The sequence below is a fragment of the Chiloscyllium plagiosum genome, unplaced genomic scaffold (genome assembly GCF_037043375.1).
Source record: "Chiloscyllium plagiosum isolate Xiang-an unplaced genomic scaffold, Cpla_swu_hap1 HiC_scaffold_12, whole genome shotgun sequence".
NCBI lineage: Eukaryota > Metazoa > Chordata > Chondrichthyes > Orectolobiformes > Hemiscylliidae > Chiloscyllium > Chiloscyllium plagiosum.
In genome coordinates, this window is record NW_028270150.1 from 44006819 (window position 1) to 44029689 (window position 22871).

At 41.7% G+C, this 22871-nt stretch overlaps 1 protein-coding gene across 1 annotated transcript in view; it reads left to right on the plus strand.

Annotated features, from left to right (window-relative positions):
• The window catches only part of gsk3ba (glycogen synthase kinase 3 beta, genome duplicate a), a 188307-nt gene that overhangs the window by 88290 nt on the left and 77146 nt on the right, over positions 1 to 22871 (plus strand). Inside the window, exon 3 of the mRNA XM_043701008.2 lies at positions 16476 to 16559. Coding sequence (XP_043556943.1) covers positions 16476 to 16559 — 84 coding nt within the window. The remainder of the gene's footprint in view (positions 1 to 16475; positions 16560 to 22871) is intronic.

Below are 22871 nucleotides of genomic sequence, written 5' to 3' on the forward strand. Positions count from 1 at the left end.
CTTTGCTTCATTGCTCAGACATTGGGTATAGGAGTCAGGACATCATATTGTGGTTCTACAGGATGCTGGTGAGGCCTCTTTTGGAGTACTGTGTGCAGTGCTGGTCTCCCAGTTGGAGGAAGGATATTACTAAATTGAAGAGGTTTCAGAAAAAATTTAGCAGGATATTGCCAGGAATGGAGGGTTTGAGATATAAAAATAGACTGGAAAGTCTGGGACTTTTTCAGTGCAGGAGGTTGAGGGATGACCTTTTTAGAGGCTTATAAAATCATAAACATGGATCAGATGAATAGGTCTTTTCCCTAGGGTGCGGGAGTCCAAAACTAGGGAAGATATTTTTAATGTGAGAGCAGAAAGATGTAAAAAGCAATGACACGAGAGGCATCTTTTTTTTTACACAGTAGTTCATGTGTTGATTGAACTGCCAGAGAAAGTGATGGCTGCAGACACAGTTACAGCATTTAAAAGACTTATGGATAAATTCCTGAATCTGAAAGGCTTGGTGGGATATGTGCCATGTGCAGGAAAGTAGGACCAGTTTAGTTTGGGAGCATGGTCAGTGTGGATTGGTTGACCTGAGAGCTGTTTCCATGTCATATGATGGTATTTCTGAGTCTATAAATAGATTGAATAAGTTGTGACTCTCTTAAAGAGAAGAGATATGAGACGTTTGCAAAATCGTGAGCAATCTGGATAGAATAGGAACAGCTTCATCTGATTCTATTTTTTAAAGGAACTCGAATGAGGGGGCATAGATTTGAGGTGATAAGCAAAAGCAGCAGGTTGAATGTCAGAAAAATCTTTTTTAACATAGTTGTTAGGCTATGGAGATATGGAATATAATGTCTGGAAGTGGTGACAGGTTGAATTGAGGCTTTGAAGAGGGCGTTAGCTGCTTGTTGGATAACAGTACTGTGCAAAGGTATTGTGGGGTTGGGGGGGAGTGGGGTGGAATATTTGATGGAAGAACTGGTGCAGCATAATGGGTCGAATGACCACAACTTGAGCTGTAACAATTCTGAGACTTAAAATACATATGATCCTGAGGGATATTGACAGGGTGCATGTGGAAAAGATGTTTCCTCTTGACAGAGTCCAGAGCTAAAATTCACCCTTTAAATTTAAAGGGGATCACCTTTCTACTTTTGGTAATGAGAATGTGTATAGGATATAACCAGGCAGGGAGAAAGTTAAGTTCTGAGTTTTGTGAAACAAGAGGTTCAGCTGATTTGAGCTGTTTGAGCTTCGAGCTCGTGTTTAAGTGGGATTTGGGTTCTCTGTGTTTAAATGGGGTTCGAGCCCTGTGAGGAGTAAAGTGAGAACGGGATTGAAATCCTCTAGTGGCAAAATTTGAGACTCTGAGTCCTTGTTCTGGGGGAAGAGAGTGGCTTGGATTGTGGCACCATGTGGTCGCTGCGAGGGCTTTCTCTTTTTATAAGTGTAACTTAATTGAGAGAATGCAAAACAAAACAAAAATGCTGAAATTAAGGTTGTACTAAGGTTGGAAAAGTAAAGTTCCAAGGTAAATTGTGCCATGCTGTGAGTGTTTGATGTTTAAAAAGTTTTCGTTTGTTAAAATACTGGTTTGGAAAATCCTTTTAAGGAACTGTTTTGTCTTGTTTGAATCAAGATCTCAATTCAGTGTTTTTTGTGGCTGTGTAGTGGGGCAGATTTTGTTGTTACATTGAAACTGTATAATGTACAACTTAAAATGATCAAACTTGCAACCTTAAAACAAATTGATTGAGTGCCTTGAGCCCCTGATGTGTTTGAAATTCTACAAAGCCTGTTTTAAAAATGAATAGTTGGGTCAGTGATCATGCTTTAACCAGATGAGAGAATTGTTATAATATCTTTGCTGTGTTTTTAATGCAGCATTCACTAGAAGAGTGCATTTTTAGTTTGATGTTTTGTTCAGATTTTAAAGAATATCAGAACTTGAGACTGAGCTGTTTAAATTCTGTTAAGACTTCATTGGCTCCCTTCTTACTGCAAATTCAAAGAAAGTTGATCTCTACCAAAATTGCCACTGTCATTCCAACTGTTTTATTTGGGAAGTTTCATTTGGACACCATATTTTAATATATTCTGCATTTGTTTCCCACAAATATTTGAACTCTAAATCTGAACTGAAACTGCCTCTTCTATTGCTAAAGCACAGGAAACATTTTGTTTGCTTGCTGTTCCAGACTTTTGAAATACTTTTCCTGACAGCTTTCACATTAGCCAAGTCTCAATTTGTTAAAGGAAAATATTTTTTTGAATAACCTGAACGCGGTACCCGAGGGTTTGATTTTAGGACCATTGATTGTTGCTTATAATTGACTGAATTGTTAAGGCAGTACAACTTAGAAGCCTGCTGCTTCAGCTGCTGCACTGTATACTCTGATGCACTGGTATCCTCCATCTGAAGCATCTCTAGAAGGGTGGAAGTCTAGTAGGTTTTGTTAGGTATTTAACTAGCTGAAAACTTCCTGAAGCCCTTCTTCAGGAAGGGCTTATGCCCGAAACATCGATTCTCCTGTTCCCTGGATGCTGCCTGACCTGCTGCGCTTCTCCAGCAACACATTTTCAGCTCTGATCTCCAGCATCTGCAGACCTCAGTTTCTCCTCCTAGGCATTTAACTACCCTTAGCCAAGAATTCAGTTTTCTCCGTGGAGTGATGCACAAGAACAGACTGAATCTTGTTACACATTGGACTTATTGAAGGAGGTTTTGGAGAACTGGCTCGATTCCACTTGACTTGGAGGGGGTGGAGTGGTCACTAAGTACTGTGGATTTACTGGTGATTTTATTTTTCCCCACTTGGGAGGATTCTTCGAATTTTAGTTACTGTAGCAGACTAGTAATTTTTGTTATAATTACTGCATGTTGCATATCAATAACTTGCTTAAATACTGGCTGTCAGGCTTATGAAAGCTGGTAATGCCATTGGTTATCATGAAACGATAAAAAGAGGAAATGAGAATACGTATAGGGTATAAACAGGCAGGGAAAGCCAATTTCTGAGTTTTGTGAAACAAGAGGTTCAGCTGATTTGAGCTGTGTTTGAGCTTCGAGCTCTGTGTTTAAGTGAGGTTCGAGCCCTGTGAGGAGTAAAGTGAGAAAGGCAAGGAAAGAGTTAAGCTTGAGCTTTGTGAAACAAGATGTTCAGCCGAGCATGACTCGGTTCAGATAAGAACTTGCAGTTAACGATGGTGGGGGGGGGGGGCGGCGGCTAGAGGCAAGGGTAATGGGTGAACAAGGTGGAAATGCAGTAATTATATAGAGCCATTTAACAATATTGGAAGCATTTGGTACGCAAGGTCAGTTAACAAGGTGAAAAGTATGCATTATGTAAAGCCAGTTAACAAGGTTGAGAACATTCATTGTGTAACAGCAGATAGCTTAATCTTTACTCGTTGGTTGTAATGGTCATCCAAATAATATGTATGTTGCCTTATCTTGGTTGGGGGGGGCGGGGATGGAAGCGGGACGACAGTAAGATGGTGGTGAAGTAGAGCTTCTGACTCTGGGCTCGTCTGCTCCAACCTGTTGTCATTTTTTTTTTTATTTTACTTGCCTCTTACTGAAGAGCTCAGTCATGGCGATGGCATCGCAGGTTGTGGTGTAGACTCATGGCAGCATTGGAGGCGGGTTTGGATTCCCGGCGGCTTCTGCATCCAGTGCAGATTCATGAACGGGCGGCAGAGGAGAATTTGGGCCCAGTACAAGGCCTGGTAGCATTGACGAAGGGAGTTCAAAGCAGAGTCATGGTGGCGGCTGAGGTAGAGTTTGGGCTGGTACGATACCCAGTGGTATCAGTGGCGTCTGGAGTGGCAAGGTTCAGGGAGGACTTGTAGTGACAAGGGAGGCAGTGGAGATGAGACAGTGCCTAAAGAGTGATGGCTTTCGTTCCAGCAGCAACGTGGCGAAGGGGACTGGGGACTTGTGCCTGGCCACTAGGCCCATGGCCCATGATGGGCCACTTAACAAGAAGGGCTGTCAAGTTGAACACTTTATTTCTTTATTTTTCTGCCTTTATATTTTGTTTTGGTTTATTTTTCCATCTTTTAAGATGGTGCCAGAGAGTGTTGACACAATGCAGCACGTTTCACTGTATTTTGTAAAAAAAAACACATGACAATGAATAGATCAGATCAAATTTAATTTAAGACTGACTTAAGGAAAATACTTTTTGCTGTGTAGTGATTCTTAGTGGCTCTTTGCTTCGATTGCCATGCAAGAATGAGAGTGCTTGAATATTTTTAAGTTGGTGGTATTGAGATTCTTGATAAGCAAAAGGCTGAAAGATTATCTGGGTGGGTGGAAATGTGCAGTAATCAGATCAGCTCTGATCTTATGAATAGCAGAGCAGGCTCTAAGGGCCAGGCATCCTACTTGTCCTAATTCATACACGTGTACCTTCTGTTATCCTTGGTTGTGGGTTTGGAAAGTGCTTTGTAGTGGAGTTACTTTAAGGATTGTGGTTATGTGGTTTATTCCTTTCACCACTCATTTTGTAATGGTGTGATGGTTGCAATTTTCCACTGCAATGACTATTTCCAAATCAGAGATTTTAGAAGATTGACACCTGCAATTTCCTCAGCCTTTAAATAAAGGTGTTTTGGTCCAACAGATTTGTTTCTGAAGTTCTGTTACTTTTTCTATTATCAATTTTTTTTTAAAAAACACATTCATAATTCAATGTTTGTCCCTGCTTCATTTCAGCAGAAATAAATCATTTCAGTTGCTAAGTTTAAAAACACTTCATACGTGAATTTGTTGCCCCACATCACACTATGGGTTCAAACTGAACCTCACATGGGTCAACAGAGTACATATTGATGGAAAGTAACCACTTAAAACCTCCTAGTTTAAAGACTAAACCTGAAGAATCCTATAGCAGTAATTGGATCAGCCCTGATGTTTTTTGGTAGTCGCAAAGACCTTAGTCATATCAGGGCTTTAATGTCAGCTTGTGCTTTTAAGACACCATGTATATTGATTGATTTAGTTTCACTAAACAACATGCATTAATTAAATAATTGTGCAATAGTAGACTTTTGAAACAGTGAATACAATTATGTCCTATGTCTTGTTTTCTGGAGACTGTTACTTGAGTCTTAAGTTGAGATGGTTGTAGATTTTGTTGTGGACCAGGTCAGACCCCTCAAGACATTTTAAGAAGGTAGCCCAGATCCTAACTTTGCTAATTGTTTTAAGCAAGTGCAGAATGGATGTTCCAGGAGAGAATCAGCTGGTCAAACCACTTAGTTTTAAACAAAACAGAATGTATTTACAAGGTTACTGAATGAAACACTAGCAACAGAGAACAATACAGAATAACTTAACCTCTCCGAAAAGCCAACAGATCATTCGAACTTAATGATGCTCTTCCAAATACTTGCAACGATCTCTATAAACACCTTTGGCACAAAAGGTAAAATTGAACATAAGTTCTTACAGGATAGAAGTCAGTACCAGCCTGGACCTGGTTCTGGCAGCTTTTCCACTACTTAAACAAAACCAAACCAGAGAAAAACTGAGCTGGGATAACTGGCCACTCCCCTTTTCATTGTACAAGTGTTTTTTAAACTTGAAAGCCTTCTGCCTGAGGCAGTCTGTTAGCTATTTTCAACTTCTTTCTAAAACCCTTCATCTCCAGATTTTTTGAAGTCTGTCATTTACGATCTCTGTGGGGAAACAAAAGCCAAGGACAGCATAACTTTGTTAAAGCAGCAGCTTCATCACAATAGATAAAAATGACAACATTAGTCCAACAGGTTTATTTGGGAAGCACTAGCTTTCGGAGCGCTGCTCCTTCATCAGGACTCCACAACCACCTGATGAAGGAGCAGCGCTCCAAAAGCTAGTGCTTCCAAATAAACCTTTTGGAGTATAACCAGTTGTCTTTTTTTTTAACTTTGTCCACGCCAGTCCAACACCAGCTCCTCAACATCATCTTCACGATATACTGCCGCTTGTTGAAACTGGTAGTGACATGAATGTTCTCACCTTTGGTGAACAGGTGTTGTTTAACATGTTTTAGTAGTTCCTTAAAACCATTCCACAGCTTATCTGAAATCATGTAGAAGCACAAAGTCTCTTTCCTGTCAGTTTACCATTCTTCTGTAAATAAATTGAGTAAATATTTTGGCATAGTGCTGAACTAAGTGATTTCTTCTTTCTTCAGACATCAAATGTTTAAAATTCAGTATTTCTTTTCCATTGTGATTGCGGAAGCAGGTCCCCAACTACTTTTTTCAATAAATATGATTGCATCGGTAGAACAGTTCCTTTTCTCATCCAGGCTGGAAAAGTTGATCCATTTTGTTTCCAGTTTCCATCTCTGTTGTCTTCATCTGGTCATCTGACTTGTCCCTTCCTTGACATTGTGGGATAGGCTATCCATATAAGTATCTATTAATTACAAATTGCCACAACTATTTCAATTACTTTTCCTCACGTCCTTCCCAAAAGGACTCCATTCCATTCTCCCAGTTTCTCCATCACCTTTTTGCATCTACTTCAGTGACTGATGATCCATGATAGTGCAGGCACTATTTCTTTCGTTTTCCACAATCAAGAATTCTTCCCACGGTAGTGGACAAGGTCCTCAATAGCCCTCTCAACCCTTTCCTGTACTCCTCCTTCTCCCTCTCAGGACACGAGTGTGCCTGGGTGCTAGTCATGTTAATATTTTCTTGGTTTTCTTGTTATTAAAGGTGTCTTTTATATTCTGCTACCAACACCAACAATTAACTCCTACTCTGGATTTATCTCTCTCCAACTAGCAATTACTTTGCACTTGTTAATCCCAACTTATTTCTGTCTGTCAAGTATTGCTACCAATCCTTTTATACAGATTCTTCTGTGGAATTTAAAACTTTTTATTGAGCACAACATGGAAATTGTGACTTATATAAAGTGCACCAATATTGAGCACAAGTATTATATTATCTATTCCAGTGCTGCAGCATAGTACCTGTGCGTGAAGAGGAAGGGAAAATCAGGGTCAGAGCTTTTGCATTTGATTTCTTCCAGAAGCACAGAATGACGGCCAAAACATTTTTAGTAAACCTCTTTTTGCTGATATAGGAATATAATGTGCTTTTACTGTTATTGGAATTTATCAACTACTGTTATCACCTTATGTCTTTGAAGATTTCCTACTTCTGATCAATAAAATTAGTTGCTATTTTCCCCGATTCAGTTTGACACTTTCCTTCTTCACTGAACTTTGTCTTTTTCTAATTCAGTGAGCTTACCTTGGACTCCTAGTCTTCTCTACGTTTTTGAATATTTTATGCTCATTCTGTTCAATTATCATTTATTTGTCAATTATTTACCCAATTTTCATTGCTCAAAGTCAAATGCTTGCCTTTTTGAAATGGAAGATTGAGTTTTGCAGCAAATCCACGATGGAATGATGAGTGAACTTAATCTATCTTGGGCAAGTCATTCTCTGACACTGGAAATGCTTTAATAACATTCTTAAAGCTTGCAGGAAAAATTGTAATTACCCCGCCAATATGTAGGGTACTGTCACCCAAGACCACCCATCTAGAGTAGATGGGTGTTGGGCCATAAAGGTGTTGGGTTCCTCATTGTTTGTAATACATACAGCATTCTCCTCTACATTGTGGAGGGTGGGATGGGTTGAGGAGGAAGGAGACAAGTTTGTGGATGATGTGAAGATTGGCCTGGTGGTTGATACAAGAAAGGAGAATGTAAACAGATTGGTCAGATAAAAGATTAATGGTAGATGGAATTTAATCCTGATAAGGGAGGTGATGTAACAAGAAAATCAGTAAGAGGACACTAGGAACCTTAGAAGAACAGAGGGATCTTGGGCTGCTTGTCTGTAAATCCCTGAATGTTGCAGGTCAGGTCAATAGGCAGTTAAGGCCTACGGGCTCTTAATGTGTACCTTGACTAAGAACAGGGAGGTTAAGCCACAGCTGGAATACTGTGTGCATTTCTGGTCACTGCATGAGAGAAAGGATGTGATTGCACTGGAGGGATGCAGAAGCCGTTTCCCAGGCTGTTGCCTCGGATGTCGTGCTTTAGACATAAAGAGAGGCTGGATAAGCTCAGGTTATTTTCTGAGGTGGGGAGGGGACAGAGGAATCAAAATGGTACTTTAAAAAGAAGGGCGACACACAAAGGTAGTGACTACATGGGAAGTGAATCAAATGGAGAAATTTGAATAGCTGATTGTCTCTGCTGTTTGATTTCAAGTTTCTCTGGACATCGGAGTTTGTCTAAAAAAAATTAAGTGAAATTCACAGCTGATCTTGGAGAAACCTATATGGGGAGCATTTAAATGGCTAGTCTAAGTATAACCTTACTGTTTTGCTTTTGTAGATCCACAGAAGTGAGTAGTGTGGGTTATTTTTTAATGGTTTTATTGAGATCTGTTTCTTGATTAAACTTTTAAAAATATAAAATACAGGTACTAAGTATGCTGTTTTCTAGGTCTGTAGGTTAAGATTCAAAGTCTTTAGTAGAGTGGTGTACTCTTCCTGTGAAATGTTGGCGATTAGGTAGAGTTTGCAAGTTATTGATTGTCTGCAGGAAATGTATTTAGTTGCGAATCTATCAGATTGCATGGATCGGTTGAAGCGGCTGTTAGAGGCAATGAGGAATTTACAGGAGCTGGAGGTGTTATGGATGGCCTTTTTCAGGAAGGGAGATAAGCTGAAGATAGTCAAGTAGATGGGTAGGAGGGGGAGACAGTCATACAGGAGTTTCCTGTGGCTATCCCCATCTCTCAAACAAATACTATTTTGAAACATGTAGGTTGTGATGGACTCTTGGGAGTGTAGCGTTGATAGCCAGGTTTCTGGTACTGAGAATGGCTCTACTGTGACGACTGATACATCAGGTTCCAAGCGATCAATTGTGATCGGGAACTCTAGTCAGAGGCAAACATTTCTGTGGCCAACAAGACATCAGAATGGTGCGTTGCCTCCCTGGTGCCAGGATCAAGGATATCTCTGAGTGCAGAATCTTCTCTCTGGGAAGGAGAGCACAGTAGGAGGTTGACATGCACATTGGAGCTAATTACATTGGAAGAGGAAAGGATGAGATTTTGACGAGTGAATATAGAAGTTGGTAGGAATTTAAAAAAAAAAAGAGGGACCTCGAGTGTGGTCAATATCTGGATTACTCTTGGTGCCATGAGCTATTGAGGGTGGGAATAGAAGGATAAAGCAGATGAATGGGTGGCTGAGCTGATGCATGAGGGAAGAATTCACATTTTTGGATCATTGGAATCTCTTTTGGGCAGAAGTGACCTATAATAAGGACAACTTGGACCTGAATTGGAAGGGGATTAATATGCAGGTGGGGAGATTTGCTAAAGCTGCTCAGGAGGATTAAAACTAGTAAGGTGGGAGTGGGACCCAGGGACCTAGTGAGGAAAGAGGTCAACTTGAGACTGACACAGTTGGGAAAAGGTATAATTCAGTCCAGTCACGCAGGAACAAAGCAGAGAATGAGGTATGACTGATGCATGAAACTGCATTTATTTCAATGTATGAGGCCTAACAGGTAAGGACTGCAGATGCTGGGAATCAGCGTCTAGATTAGAGTGGTACTGGAAAAGCACAGCAGGTCAGGCAGCACCTGAGGAGCAGGAAGATCAATGTTTCGGGCAAAAGCCCTTCAGGAAGGCAAATGAATTCAGGGCATGGTTAAGAATTTGGGGCTTGGATTTTATAGCAATTACAGAAGGATGGCTCACGGATGGACATGACTGGCAGCTTAATGTTCCAGGGTATAGAAGCTATAGCCATTATAGAAAGGGGGGCAAGAGAAAAGGGGGAGTGGATTTTGATTAGAGATAACATAATGGCTGTATTTGGTTTAGATTAGATTACTTACAGCATGGAAACAGGCCCTTCGGCCCAACAAGTCCACATTGACCCGCCGAAGCGCAACCCATTCCCATTCCCCTACATTTACCCCTGCACCTAACACTACGGGCAATTTAGCATAGCCAATTCACCTAACCTGCACATCTTTGCACTGTGGGAGGAAACCGGAGCACCCGGAGGAAACCCACTCAGACACGGGGAGAATGTGCAAACTCCACACAGTCAGTCGCCTGAGGCGGGAATTGAACCCAGGTCTCTGACGCTGTGAGGCAGCAGTGCTAACCACTGCGCCGCCTTTACTGAGGATATTATTTGGGTGGAAGTGAGCATTAAAGGGATGATCACTTTGTTGGAAGTGTACTATAGATTCCCACCTACCCCTCATATATTCAATTGGGGGAGAATGTTTGCATGTAAAAGTATGGCTGGAAAATGAGAAGCCTTCAAAAATGAGGCAACGAGAATCCAGAGACCCTGTTGGGGTAAAGGACATGACTGGTAGGTGTAGGGAATGCTGAATGACTAGAAAAATTCAAGTTTTGGTCAAGAAAAAGAAGAAAGCATATGTTCGGTATGGGCAGCAGAAAGCAAATTCCATAGGAGAATGTAAAGGCTATAGGAGTAAAAATAAGAGGGAAATCAGGAGGGCAAAAAGGGGACATGAGATAACTTTGGCAAATAGTTGAGGAGAATCCAAAGGGATTCTACAAATACATTAGGGAAGAAAGCTAACAAGGGAGAGAATATGGTCCCTTAAAGATCAGCAAGACTGCCTATCTGTGGTACCGCAGGAGATGGGGGAGATGGTAAATGTTTTACATCATACTGTGGAGAAGGATATGGAAGACATAGGACATGGGGAAACAAATAGTGACATCTTGCAGAGGACGTGGTGTTGGTGGATTAAAAAGCATAAAGGTGAATAAATCCCTGGGACCTGATCAGGTATACCTTTAGAACTCTGAAGTTTGGGGAGTGAGTTCCAGGCCCTTTGCTGAGATTTGTTTCTACGATAGCCACAGGTGAGTCGCCGGAAGACTGGAGGTTGGCTGGTGAGTCGCCGGAAGACTGGAGGTTGGCTAGTGTGGTGCCACTATTTAAGAAAGGTGGTAAGGAAAAGCCAGGGAACTATAGACCAATGAGCCTGACATAGATGGTGGGCAAACAGGTGGAGTTGAATTTAGATAAATGTGAGGTGCTGCATTTTGGCAAAGCAAAGCTTCACAGGACTTATCCAGTTAATGATAAGATCCTGAACAAAGAGACCTTGGAGTGCAGGTTCATAGCTCCTTGAAAGTGGCGTCGCAGGTAGATAGGATAGTGAAGAAGGCGCTTGTATGCTTTCCTTTATTGGTCAGAGTATTGAGTACAGGAGTTGGGAGGTCATGTTGCGGCTATACAGGACATTGGTTAGGCCACTGTTGGAATATTACGTGCAATTCTGGTCTCCTTCCTATCGGTAAGATGTTGTGAAACTTGAAAGGGTTCAGAAAAGATTTACTAGGATGTTGCTAGGTTTGGAGGATTTGAGCTATAGGGAGAGGTTAAATAGGCTGGGGCTGTTTTCCCTGGAGCATCGGATGCTGAGGGGTGACCTTATAGAGGTTTATGAAATTATGAGGGGCATGGATAGGATAAATAAACAGTGTTTTCCCTGTGGTGGGGGAATCCAGAACTAGAGGGCATAGGTTTAGGGTGAGAAGGAAAGATATTAAAAAGAGCTGAGGGGCAGCTTTTTCATGCAGAGGTATGTATGGAATGAGCTGCCAGTGGAAGTGGTGGAGGCTAATACATTTAAAAGACATTTGGATTGGGTATATGCATAGAGTCATAAAGATGTACAGCATGGAAACAGTTTGGAGGGATATGGGCCGGGTGCTGGCAGGTGGGACTAAATTGAGTTGGGATATCTGGTCGGCTTGGATGATTTGGACCGAAGTGTCTGTTTCCATGCTGTACATCTCTGACTCTTAATCCTGAGGGACAAGATTTATATGTATTTGGAAAGGCAAGGACTGATCAGGAATAGTCACCATGGCTTTGCGTGTGGGAATTCATATGTCTCAAAGTTGATTGAGTTTTTTTTTGAAGTCGTCATGTAGAGGATTGATGAGGGCAGAGCAGTGGTCATGACCTGTATGGACTTCAATAAGATGTTCGACAAGGTACCTCATGGTAAACTGGTTAGCAAGGTTAGAAGGCATAGAATAGAGGGAGAAGTAGCCATTTGAATGCAGAACTGGCTTGAAGAAAGAAGACAGTGATGGTGGAAGGTTGCTTGACCATTGGTGGGCCCCAAGGATCAGTGCTGGATCCACTGCTTTTTGTCACTTACATAAATGAATTGGATGTGAGCGTAAGAGATGATTAGTAAGTTTGTCGATGACACCAAAATTGCAGGTGTGAACAGTGAGGAAGGTCACCTTGAAGTGCAATGGGATATTAATCAGATGGACCAATGGACTGAAGAATGGCAGATGGAATTTATTTTAGATAAATGTTAGGTGCTGCATTATGGCCAGGTAAATGAGTGCAGGGCATATACAGTTAATTGTAAGGTCCTGGAGAGTGTTGCTGAACAGAGACCTTGGAGTGCTGGTTCATATTTCCCTGAAAGGGGAGTCTTATGTACATTGGAAAGTGAAAAAGGTGGTTGGTATGCTTTTCTTTATTGGAGGTTCTTTATTGGAGCCCTCCTGAAGAAGGGCTCATGCCCGAAACGTCGATTCTCCTGCTCCTTAGATACTGCCTGACCTGCTGCACTTTTCCAGCAACACATTTTCAGCTCATGCTTTTCTTTATTGGTCAGTGCATTGAGTATAGAGTTAGGATGTGTTGCGGCTGTACAGGACATTGGCTACGCCACTTTTGGAATAATGCATGCAATTCTGGGCTTCCTGTATAGGAAGGATGTTGTGAAACTTAAAAGGGTTCAGAAAAGATTTACAAAGATGTTACTGGGTGTGGAGAGGCTGAGTAGGCTGGGGCTGTTTTCCCTGGTAAGTCAGAGGTTGAGGGGGTGACGTTAGAGGCTTATAAAATCATGAGGGACATGGATAGGGTGAATAGCCTAGTCTCTTCCCTAGGGTAGTGGAGTCCAAAGCTAGAGGGCATAGGTTTAAGGTGAGAGGGGGAAGATATAAAAGGGACCCAAGGTGCAACTTTTTCCATGCAGAGGGTGATGCGTCAATGGGATGAGCTGCCAGAGGATTTTGTGGAGTCTGGTACAATTAAAACAACTGAAAGGCATCTGGATAGGTATATGAGTAGGAAGGGTTAAGCAGGATATGGGTCCAATGCTGGCAAATGGGACTGGATTTATTTGGGATATCTGGTTGACATGGATGAGTTGGACTGAAGGGTTTGGTTCTGTGCTGTAAATCTATGACTCTAAGATTTAGGGAGGATCTGATCAAGCTGTTTAAGATTGAAGGGCACGGACAGGATGGATAGAAAGAAGCTGTTCTCTTGAGGTGAAAGGGAGTATATTTGTAAGGTGAAAGGCAGGACGTTTCGAGGGTATGTGAGGAAAACTTCACCCAGAGTGTGGTAGGGGTCTGGACTGCATTATCTGGAAGGAAGTGGAGGTGGGTAGCCTCAAACCTTTTTTTTTAAAATAAGTACTTGGAACACTTGAAGTGTTATGACATTCAAGGCTATGGGCCAAGTGCTAGAAGGTGGGACTAGTGTAGTTTTAATGGTATGGACTTGAGGGGCTAAAGGGCAAAAATATGATGAAGGGCTTTTGCCCGAAACGTCGATTTCGAAGCTCCTTGGATGTTGCTTGAACTGCTGTGCTCTTCCAGTACCACTGATCCAAAAATATTGAGCATCCCATCTACTCACTTCACAACAGGAGTAGAATTAGGCCTCTTGGTCCATCAAATCTGCTCCACCATTTGATCATGGCTGACATGTTTTTCAACTTAATTTTCCTGCCTTCTCCGCATAACCATTGATCCTTTTACCGATCAAGAACCTATCTATCTCTGTTGTAACTACACTCAAGACTTGGCCTTTACAGTGTTCCACAACAATGAGTTCCACAGGTTCACCATTCTCCTGGTTGAAGGAATTCTTCCTCATCTCCATTCTAAAAGATTGTCCCTTCATGCCGAGGCTGTGACCTCTGGTCCTAATCTCTCCTAGGAAACATTTGCTCTGTTTCCACTCGATCCAGGTTGTTCAAGATTTTAAGTTTCAATCAGACCCTTCCTCGTTCTTCTAAACTCTGAGCACAGACCCTGAGTCCTCAACCACTCCTCCTGACAAGCCCTTCATCCCTGGAATCATTCTTGAAAACCACCTCTGAACACTCTCTAAAGCCATATCCATTCTTAGAGTACCATAAACTTCTCGCAACACTCCACAAATCGTCTGACCAGGCAAACCATGCCCCCATTTTTATAGCAGTCAACTTCTGTAATCTGACTTTCAAAAGTCTAGAATCTTAGTTAGCTTGAAGCTGCTGTGAGATGGTAAGTATATACGCAAGTGTGAGTTTAAGATGGGGAAATGGAGCACTGCAATTGGGTCGAATACTTAATTTTTAGGGAGTTGGGCTGTCTTTAATGGTCTTAATTTTTCCCAAGTATCAGGTTTTTTTTCTAATTGAAACCGTTAAATTTCCCACCTGAAATGGAGACTTTCAGAGCAATTTTCGATTGTCCAGGCAATTCATTTGCAGTATGCTGCAATGAAATTCTGCAGTTCCTCATGCACAGTCCCATCAGAATGGAAGAAAAACTATCTGGCCATCTGAAAACTGCACCATTGTAACTAGAAATGTGAAGTTCTCTTGTCATTTTCAAGCATTGGGTGTGGCAATTTTGCCATTGCTATATGAAAATGTCTATTATAAACCATCTATAGTTGACAATGACTCCATCATCTCTAAAATGAATATGCAAAACACTCAATGCATATCATCCAATACTTATTTAACATTTTAGAATGTTGATCCTTACTGCTTTACTTTATTTTTATTATACCACCAACACACTCATTATTTCGAGGCTTTATTGCAGTTTGGAAAAAGTAGGAAAAGGATTATTTTGAAATTGAGAAGGATGGATAATGGGAGAAAATTACTCTTGTATGTAACTGATTTGTCAAAGTTGTCTGTAAATTTATAAACGGAGTTTTGGTCTGGGAGTACAGATTCGATCTGTCAGAAAGGGGAGTATCAAGTGGCAATCCATGATTCATTGCAGAATTCTGAAATTTAGTACCAGGCATGTTCAGTTTAATCCTTGGGCTTTGCTCTTGTTATGCTGAAATTTGGGCAGGTAAAAACATGCTCCAGATTGTGGCAGACATGAAGACTGTGTTTGGTGGGTGTGTTGTGTAGTACCAAAGCTGAGTGTAATGCCCGTAGTGCAACTGCTTTTTCACCACTTTTCTCAGTCCATTTTTGCTGAAAGCTTGTACATGATTTTGTCACCTCTGGACTTTATCCTTTATCCTGCTGTTCAAACAATTTGGATGAGAATGTAGGAAATATGGTTGGTAAGTTGCAAATTATACCAAAATTGGTGGTATAGTGAAGAAGGTTATCTAAGGGTACAATGGGATCTTGATCAACTAGGTTAATGAACTGAGGAGTGGAAGATGGGAATTAATTTAAATAAATGCAAGATGTTGCATTTTCATAAGACAAACAAGGGTAGTACTTGCACACTTAATCTGGAGTGTTGTCGAACAGAGCGCGCCAGGGGTTCAGGTACATTGTTCCTTGAAAATTGCATCACAGAGTAGTGAAGAAGACGGTTGACATGCTTATGTTTATTGTTCAGATCATTGAATACAGGATTGGGATGACATGTTGCAGTTGTACAAGAACTGGTGAAACCACTTTTGGAATACTATTTAGTTCTGGTTGCCCTGCTATGGGAAGGATTCCATTATATTCGAAAGGTGCAGAAAAGATTTACACAGATCTCTTCTGGACGAGAGGGTTTGCGTTATAAGAAGAGGCTGGATAAGCAGGGATTTTGTTTCACTGGAGCGTAGGAAGTTGAGTCACTGTTTGTTTGAGTGACCCCACCCCCACCGGCAACTCCTGATGAAGGGCTTATGTCTGATATGTCAGCTCTGATGCTGAGCTTTTCCAGCGCCACACATTTCGACCCATAATCCACCCTCTGCCAAATCCAATAGAATTTCATCATATCCTTATCTTTCTAACCCCTTCACCCAAAAGAAAAGAATCGCCACCCACCATTCCTGAAACCTACGATTCTAGCCTGTTGTGCATGCAGTGTATATCTCTAATCCTTTGCTGTATCGGGATGGTACTTGCAACCTCCAGGGCTTTAATTTCTCAAACTCTCCCAGCAATGCTTCGCTTCTCACTGTACCATTTGATCCCAACACATTTATCGTATTTGCTGGATATTGGTCACTTCTGACTATGTTAACATATCTGTTGTGTCTGCTTCCATATAAGTGCAACTTGTCAATGATCAGTAATTGGAGCAAGTTCAATCAGGTAGCTGTTCCTGGAGCTTAAGTCTGTCATTTTAAGGAGTGTTGTTCTAGTGCTTGTTAACGAGCATCCAAATGTGAGTTTTAACTTTGCAAATAAATAGTTACTTTTTTTTGTTCTACAGAATCGTGAGCTGCAGATAATGCGAAAACTGGATCATTGTAATATCGTCCGATTACGGTACTTCTTTTACTCCAGTGGAGAAAAGGTATGTTTGTATATGTTTATTCGTGCTTGGGATCGGAGCGTCACTGGCAAGTAAAATGGTTTCCGCTACAATGGGATTAGCTCACTTGGCATTTCGGATGAACCTTGCTCCTTTACATCTTTTTTAATTCCATCATTCAATGTGAACTTTGCTAGTTAGGCCAGCATTTATTGCCCGTCCATAATTGATCTTTGTCGTTAAATGTCAGTCACATTACTCTGAGTCTAGCATCTCACGTAATCTGGGTCGGGTAAAATGGCAGATTTCCTTCACTAAAACTGAATAGGTTTTACTGAAAAGCAACATGGATACCATTAGGCTAGTTTGTTTTTTTTTCCCAGGTTTTTATTGAATATCAATATGTCATGATGGAATTCTACCCCATGTCCCCACAAGTAGTTACGGCATATGTGTTACTTTTATTAGACAAGGCATGGAGTTCAGGAGCAGAGTGTTATGCTGTAAAGAGAGGTTGATTGGACCACAGCTGGGGTATTGATTGCAGTTCTAGAATCCACATTTTGGAAGGGATGTGATTACACTGGAAAAGCTGCAGAGGAGATTAACCACTATGTTAAAAGCAAATTACTGCGGATGCTGGCATCTGAAACCAAAAGAGAAAATGCTGGAAAATCTCAGCAGGTCTGGCAGCATCTGTAAGGAGAGAAAAGAGCTGACATTTCAAGTCTAACTGACCCTTTGACAATGTCAGCTCTTTTCTCTCCTTACAGATGCTGCCAGACCTGCTGAGATTTTCCAGCATTTTCTCTTTTAACCACTGTTCCCTGCGCTGGAGTATTTCAGTTATGAAGAGAGATTGGACAAACTGAGTTGTTTTCCTTGAAGGAGAAGAGATTGAGGGGATATGATTCACATGTATAAAACTGAGGGGCTCAGACAGGGTAGGCAGAAAGGAACTTTACCATTGGTGGAGCGATCAGTGACAAGATGATACAGATTTCAGGTAAGGGGCATGAGGTTTACAGCAGATGTGAAACAAAAATCTTTTCACTCCAGGGGGTGGAACTGTTGAACTCACTGCCTGTAACAGTCATAGAAATATATGGCACAGAAACAGACCCTTCAATCCAATTTGTCCATGCCAACCAGATATTCTAAATTAACATGGTCCCATTTGCCAGCACTTGGTCTATATACCTCTAAATCCTTCGTATTCATATACCCATCCAGATGCCTTTTTTAAATGTTGTAATTGTACCAGTCTACTCCGCTTGCTCTGGCAGCTCATTCCATACATGCACCACCCTCTGTGTGGAAAAAGTTGCCCCTTCGGTCCCTTTTAAAATTTTCCCTTCTCACCCTCTAGTTCTGGATTCCCCCAACCCAGGGAAGAGATGCTGTCTATATACCCTATCTATGCCCCTCTTTATCAATCACTACAAGGTCACCCCTCATCCTACAACACTCCAGGGAAAACAGCCCCAGCCTATTCAGCTTCTCCCTGTAGCTCAAATCCCCAACCCTGGCAACATCTTCGTGAATCTTTTCTGAACCCTTTCAAGTTTCACAACATCCTTCCAATAGGAAGGAGACCAGAATTGAAGGCAGTATTTCAAAAGTGGCCTAACCAATGTCCTGTATAGCCGCAGCATGACCTCCCAACACCTATACTCGATGCTCTTGCCAGTAAAGAAAATCATACCAAATGCCGCCTTCACTATCCTATCTACCTAAGACTCCACTTTCAAGGATCTATGAATCTATACTCCAAGGTTCCTTTGTTCAGCATCACTCCCCAGGACCTTATCCATTAAGTGTATGTATCCTGCCCTCATTTACCTTTCCAAAACATAGCACCTCACATTTAACAAAATTAAACTCCCACCTGCCTCTCCTCAGCCCATTCCCTCATTTGATTAAGTCCCCTTGTAATCTGAGGTAACCTCCTTCTGTGTCCATACTCCTCCAATTTTGGTGTCATCCGCAAACTTAGTAATTATACCTCCTGTGTTCACACCCAAATCATTTATACAAATGACGAAAAGCAGTGGACCTTGCGGCACCCCACTGGTCACAGGCCTCCAGTCTGAAAAGCATCTCTGCACTACCACCCTCTAACTTCTACCTTCAAGCCAGTTCTGTATCCAAATGGCTAGTTCTCCCTGGATTCCATGAAATCAAACTTGTTAACCAGTCTCCCATGAGGAACCTTGTCAAACACCTTACTGAAGTCCATGTAGATCACGTCCACTGCTCTGCCCTCATCAATCCTCTTTGTGACTTCTTCAAAAAAAACTCAATCAAGTTCGTGAGACATGATTTCCCAGGCACAAAGTCATGCTGACGATCCCTAATCAGTCCTTGCCTTTCCAAATACATGTAAATCCTGTCCCCTAGGATTCCTTCCAACAACTGGCTCACTGGTTTATAGTTCCTTGGCTCGTCCTTACCACGTTTCTTAAATAGTGGCACCACATTAGCCAGCCTCCAGTCTTCTGGCACCTCACCTGTTACTATCGATGAAACAAATATGTCAACAAGGGGCCCACAATCACTTACCCAGCTTCCCACAGAGTTCTGGGGTACACTTGATCAAGGCCTGGGAGTTTATCACTTTTGTGTTTTACGTCATCCAGCAGCACCACCTGTGTAATATGGACATTTTTCAAGATATCACCATCTATTTCCCCACATTCTGTAATCTTCTATGTCCTTTGCCACAGTAAACACTGATGCAAAAATACTCATTTAGTATCTCCCCCATCTCCTGTGGCTCTACACATAGGCTGTCTTGCTGATCTTTGAGTGCCCCTCTTCTCTCCCTCGTTAGCCTTTTGTCCTTAATATATTTATAAAATCCCTTTGGATTCTCCTTAACCCTATTTACCAAAGCTATCTCATGTCCCCTTTGCCATCCTAATTTCCCTCTTTATATATACTGCTACTGCCTTTATACTCCTCTAAGGATTCACTTGATCTCTGCTGTTTATATTTGACATATGCTTCCTTTTTTCTTAACCAAAACCTCAATTTCTCTAGTCTACCAGTTTTGCCTTTCACCCTAACAGGAATACACTGTCTCTGGACTTCTGTTATTTCATTTTTGAAGGCTTCCCGTTTTCTAGCTGTCCCTTTTACCTGTGAACATCTGCCCCCAATCTACTTTTGAAAATTCTTGCCTAATACCATCAAAATTGGCCTTTCTCCAGGTTAGAATTTGAATTTTTAGATCCGATCTATCCTTTTCTATCAAAACTAACAGAATTGTGGTCGCTGGCACCAAAGGAAACATATGTCAAATATAAACACCTCAGTCACCTGCCCTGCCTTGTTTCCCAAGAGTAGGCAAAATTCTGCACTTTTTTCCTCAGATGGTGAAGGCTAACACGAGAAGACAAAGCTTTAAATTGAAGGGTGATAGATTTAGGACAGGTTTTGTTTACTCGGAATAGTATGCCTGTGGAATGGCCTGCCTGCTGGCCTGCTTGCAACAGTAGTAGACTCGCTGACGTTAAGAGCATTTAAATTGGCATTAGACATGCGTATGTATGACAATGGAACGGTGTAGGTTAGATGGGCATCAGATTAATTTCACAGGTTGGCTCAACATCGAGGGCTGAAGGGCCTGGATTGCACTGCAACGTTCTATGTTCTGTAGTAGGTATATCCACATACTGAAGCAGAAAATTTCCTTGTACTCACTGAACAAATTTCTCTCCATCTTAACACTGTGGCAGTCCAAGTCTATGTTTGGAAAGTTAAAACCCTCTACCATAGCCATCATAGTTTTCTTAGAGATGACTGAAATCTCCTTAGAAATTTGGTCCTCAATTTCCTGCTGACCACTGTGTGCGCGGAGGTGGGGGGGGGGTGGGTCTATAATACAATCCCAAAAAGGTGATCATCCCTTTCCTATTTTGCAGTTACACGCAAACGCACGCACGCGCACGCGCACACACTCCATCTCGTCCTTCCTGTAGCATTTGTAGCCTGGAACATGAAGTTGCCAGTCCTATCCATCCCTGAGCCATGTCTTTGTAATTGCAATGATATTCAAGTCCCATGTTCCTAACCATGACCTGAGTTCATCTATCTTCCCTTTTAGGCCTCTTGCATTGAAATAAATGCAGTTTAATTTATCCTATCTCATTTCTGCTTTGTTCCTGCCTGCCCTGAGTGTTTGACTTGTTCCTTTTCCCAACTGTACCAGTCTCTGATCTCTTTGCTCACTATTTCCTGGGTCCCACCCCCCCCCCACCTTACTAGTTTAAATCCTCTTGAGCAAATCTCCCTTCCAGTATTTTAGTTCCCTTTCAATTTAGATGCAATCTGTTCTCCATGTACCGGCCATTTCTACCCCAGAAGAGATGCCGGAGATGTGAATCCTTCTCTCCTGCACCAGCTCTTCAGCCAAGCATTCATCTGCTCAATCCTCCGATTGCGACCCTCACTAGCTTGTAGCACCAGGAATAATCCAGATATTATGACTCTCGAGGACCTCCTTTTTAAATTTCTGCCTAACTTCCTATATTCTCCCTTCGGTATCTCATCCTTTTCCCTTCCAATGTCATTAGTTCCAATGTATACAATGACTTTCTACTATTCCCTCTCCCCTTTGAGAATATTCTGCAGCCTTTCCGCGATATCCTTGATCCTGGCAACAGAGAGGCAACACACTGTTCTGATTTTTTACTGCTGGCCGCAGGAACCTCTGTCTGTACTTCTGACTAGACGGTCCCCTATCACAATTGGTCGCTTGGAACCCAACATACCCCTCATTACATTAGAGCCATTCTTGGTGCCAGAAACTTGGCTGTTCATGCTACATTCCCCTGAGAGTCAATCACCCGCTACATTTTCCAAAACAGCATACTTGTTTGAGATGGAAATAACCACAGGAGACTCCTGTACTACCTGCCTACCCCTTGTCGCTTTCCTGGAACTAATCCATCTACCTGAATGTATCTGCAGTTTTTCTCCATTCCTATAACTGCCATCCATCACATCTCCAGCTCCTATAAATTCCTTATTGCCTCTAACTGTTACTCCAACCGATTCATGCGCTCTGATAGGATTTGCAACCAAAGACACTTCCTGCAGGCATAATCATCAGTAACATGGAAACTCTCCCTAAACTCCCACATCCGACAGGAAAAGCACATCACTCTACTAAAAAGGCTATCTTTGCTCTTTCGCAGTCTATTGACCCAGAAAATAGCACCATCTTATCGCTCTTAAAAAGAAACACTGCTGCAGGTCAACTTAATACAGAAGAACCTTGATTATCCGAAAGACGCGGGTGGGAGTATTTGGTGTGGTTAATCGAATTCCAGATATCGAATGCCGGGTGACATAGTTCAGCCAAGCATCAGGACCTTGCAATCTTGCTGGATAATTTGATATTCGGATAATCAAATGCTGGATAATAGCAGTTCCTCTGTACTTGGGGCTTATATTATTAAAATTGGATCAAGAGACAGATCTCAATAAAATATATAAGCAAGAATATAAAGAGAATCAACAAACCTTCACAAACCTTGCAATAATCAAGAATGAATGCACTCTACTTCCTATTGTAGATTTATAGCAAGGCTATACTTTAAAAAAAACTATGCACTTGTCTGTTCCTGTGCTGTGAGCTCTCACAGGTTTCTCTAAGGTCCGCTGTGAATTTAGTTGTTTGTTAATTTTTCCTAGATGCACTCCAATGTCTAGAGATGCTTGAACTCAAGCAATCAAGGCAGCAGTTAACTGTGCAGATTCACTGCTGTCAGACAGCTATAGAGGTTTCTTTCTCTGACCATGTAGTCTCTGTCTTCCTCCTCTTAAAAGAACCGTTGTTTTGTTGTTTTTTTTTCCCCAAACTTCCAAAACAATGCAACAGCATTTAAAAAGTAATTGCTGCTCCTGGAATTCAAAGAAATCACCTCCAGCACCTAAAATACCTCAAAACAAGGAACAGTTCTTACATCCACAATTTAGATATAGAAACCCTCAAGATTTCAGAATATTTAGATGTTCACTTGCGATGCTAGAGTGTACAAGACAATGGGCCAAGTGCTGAAGAATAGGATTAGAATTGTTGGATGGTTTTTGACTGACAAGTGCTCAATGGGCCGAAGGACCTTTTTCTATACTGTAGACCTCTATGACCCTACAATATTAGCCTGAATTACTTGGTCAATGATATTACCACTTTCCTCATCAGGTGGAGGGGTTTGTATACCTGCATAACTGGGGCTCATTCTGGGGTAGGTGGGACCTCTACAAACGGATGGTCTTCACCTGAACTAGAGGGATACCAATATCTTGGGGGGGGTGGGGTAAAATTTGCTAATAGTATTCGGGAAG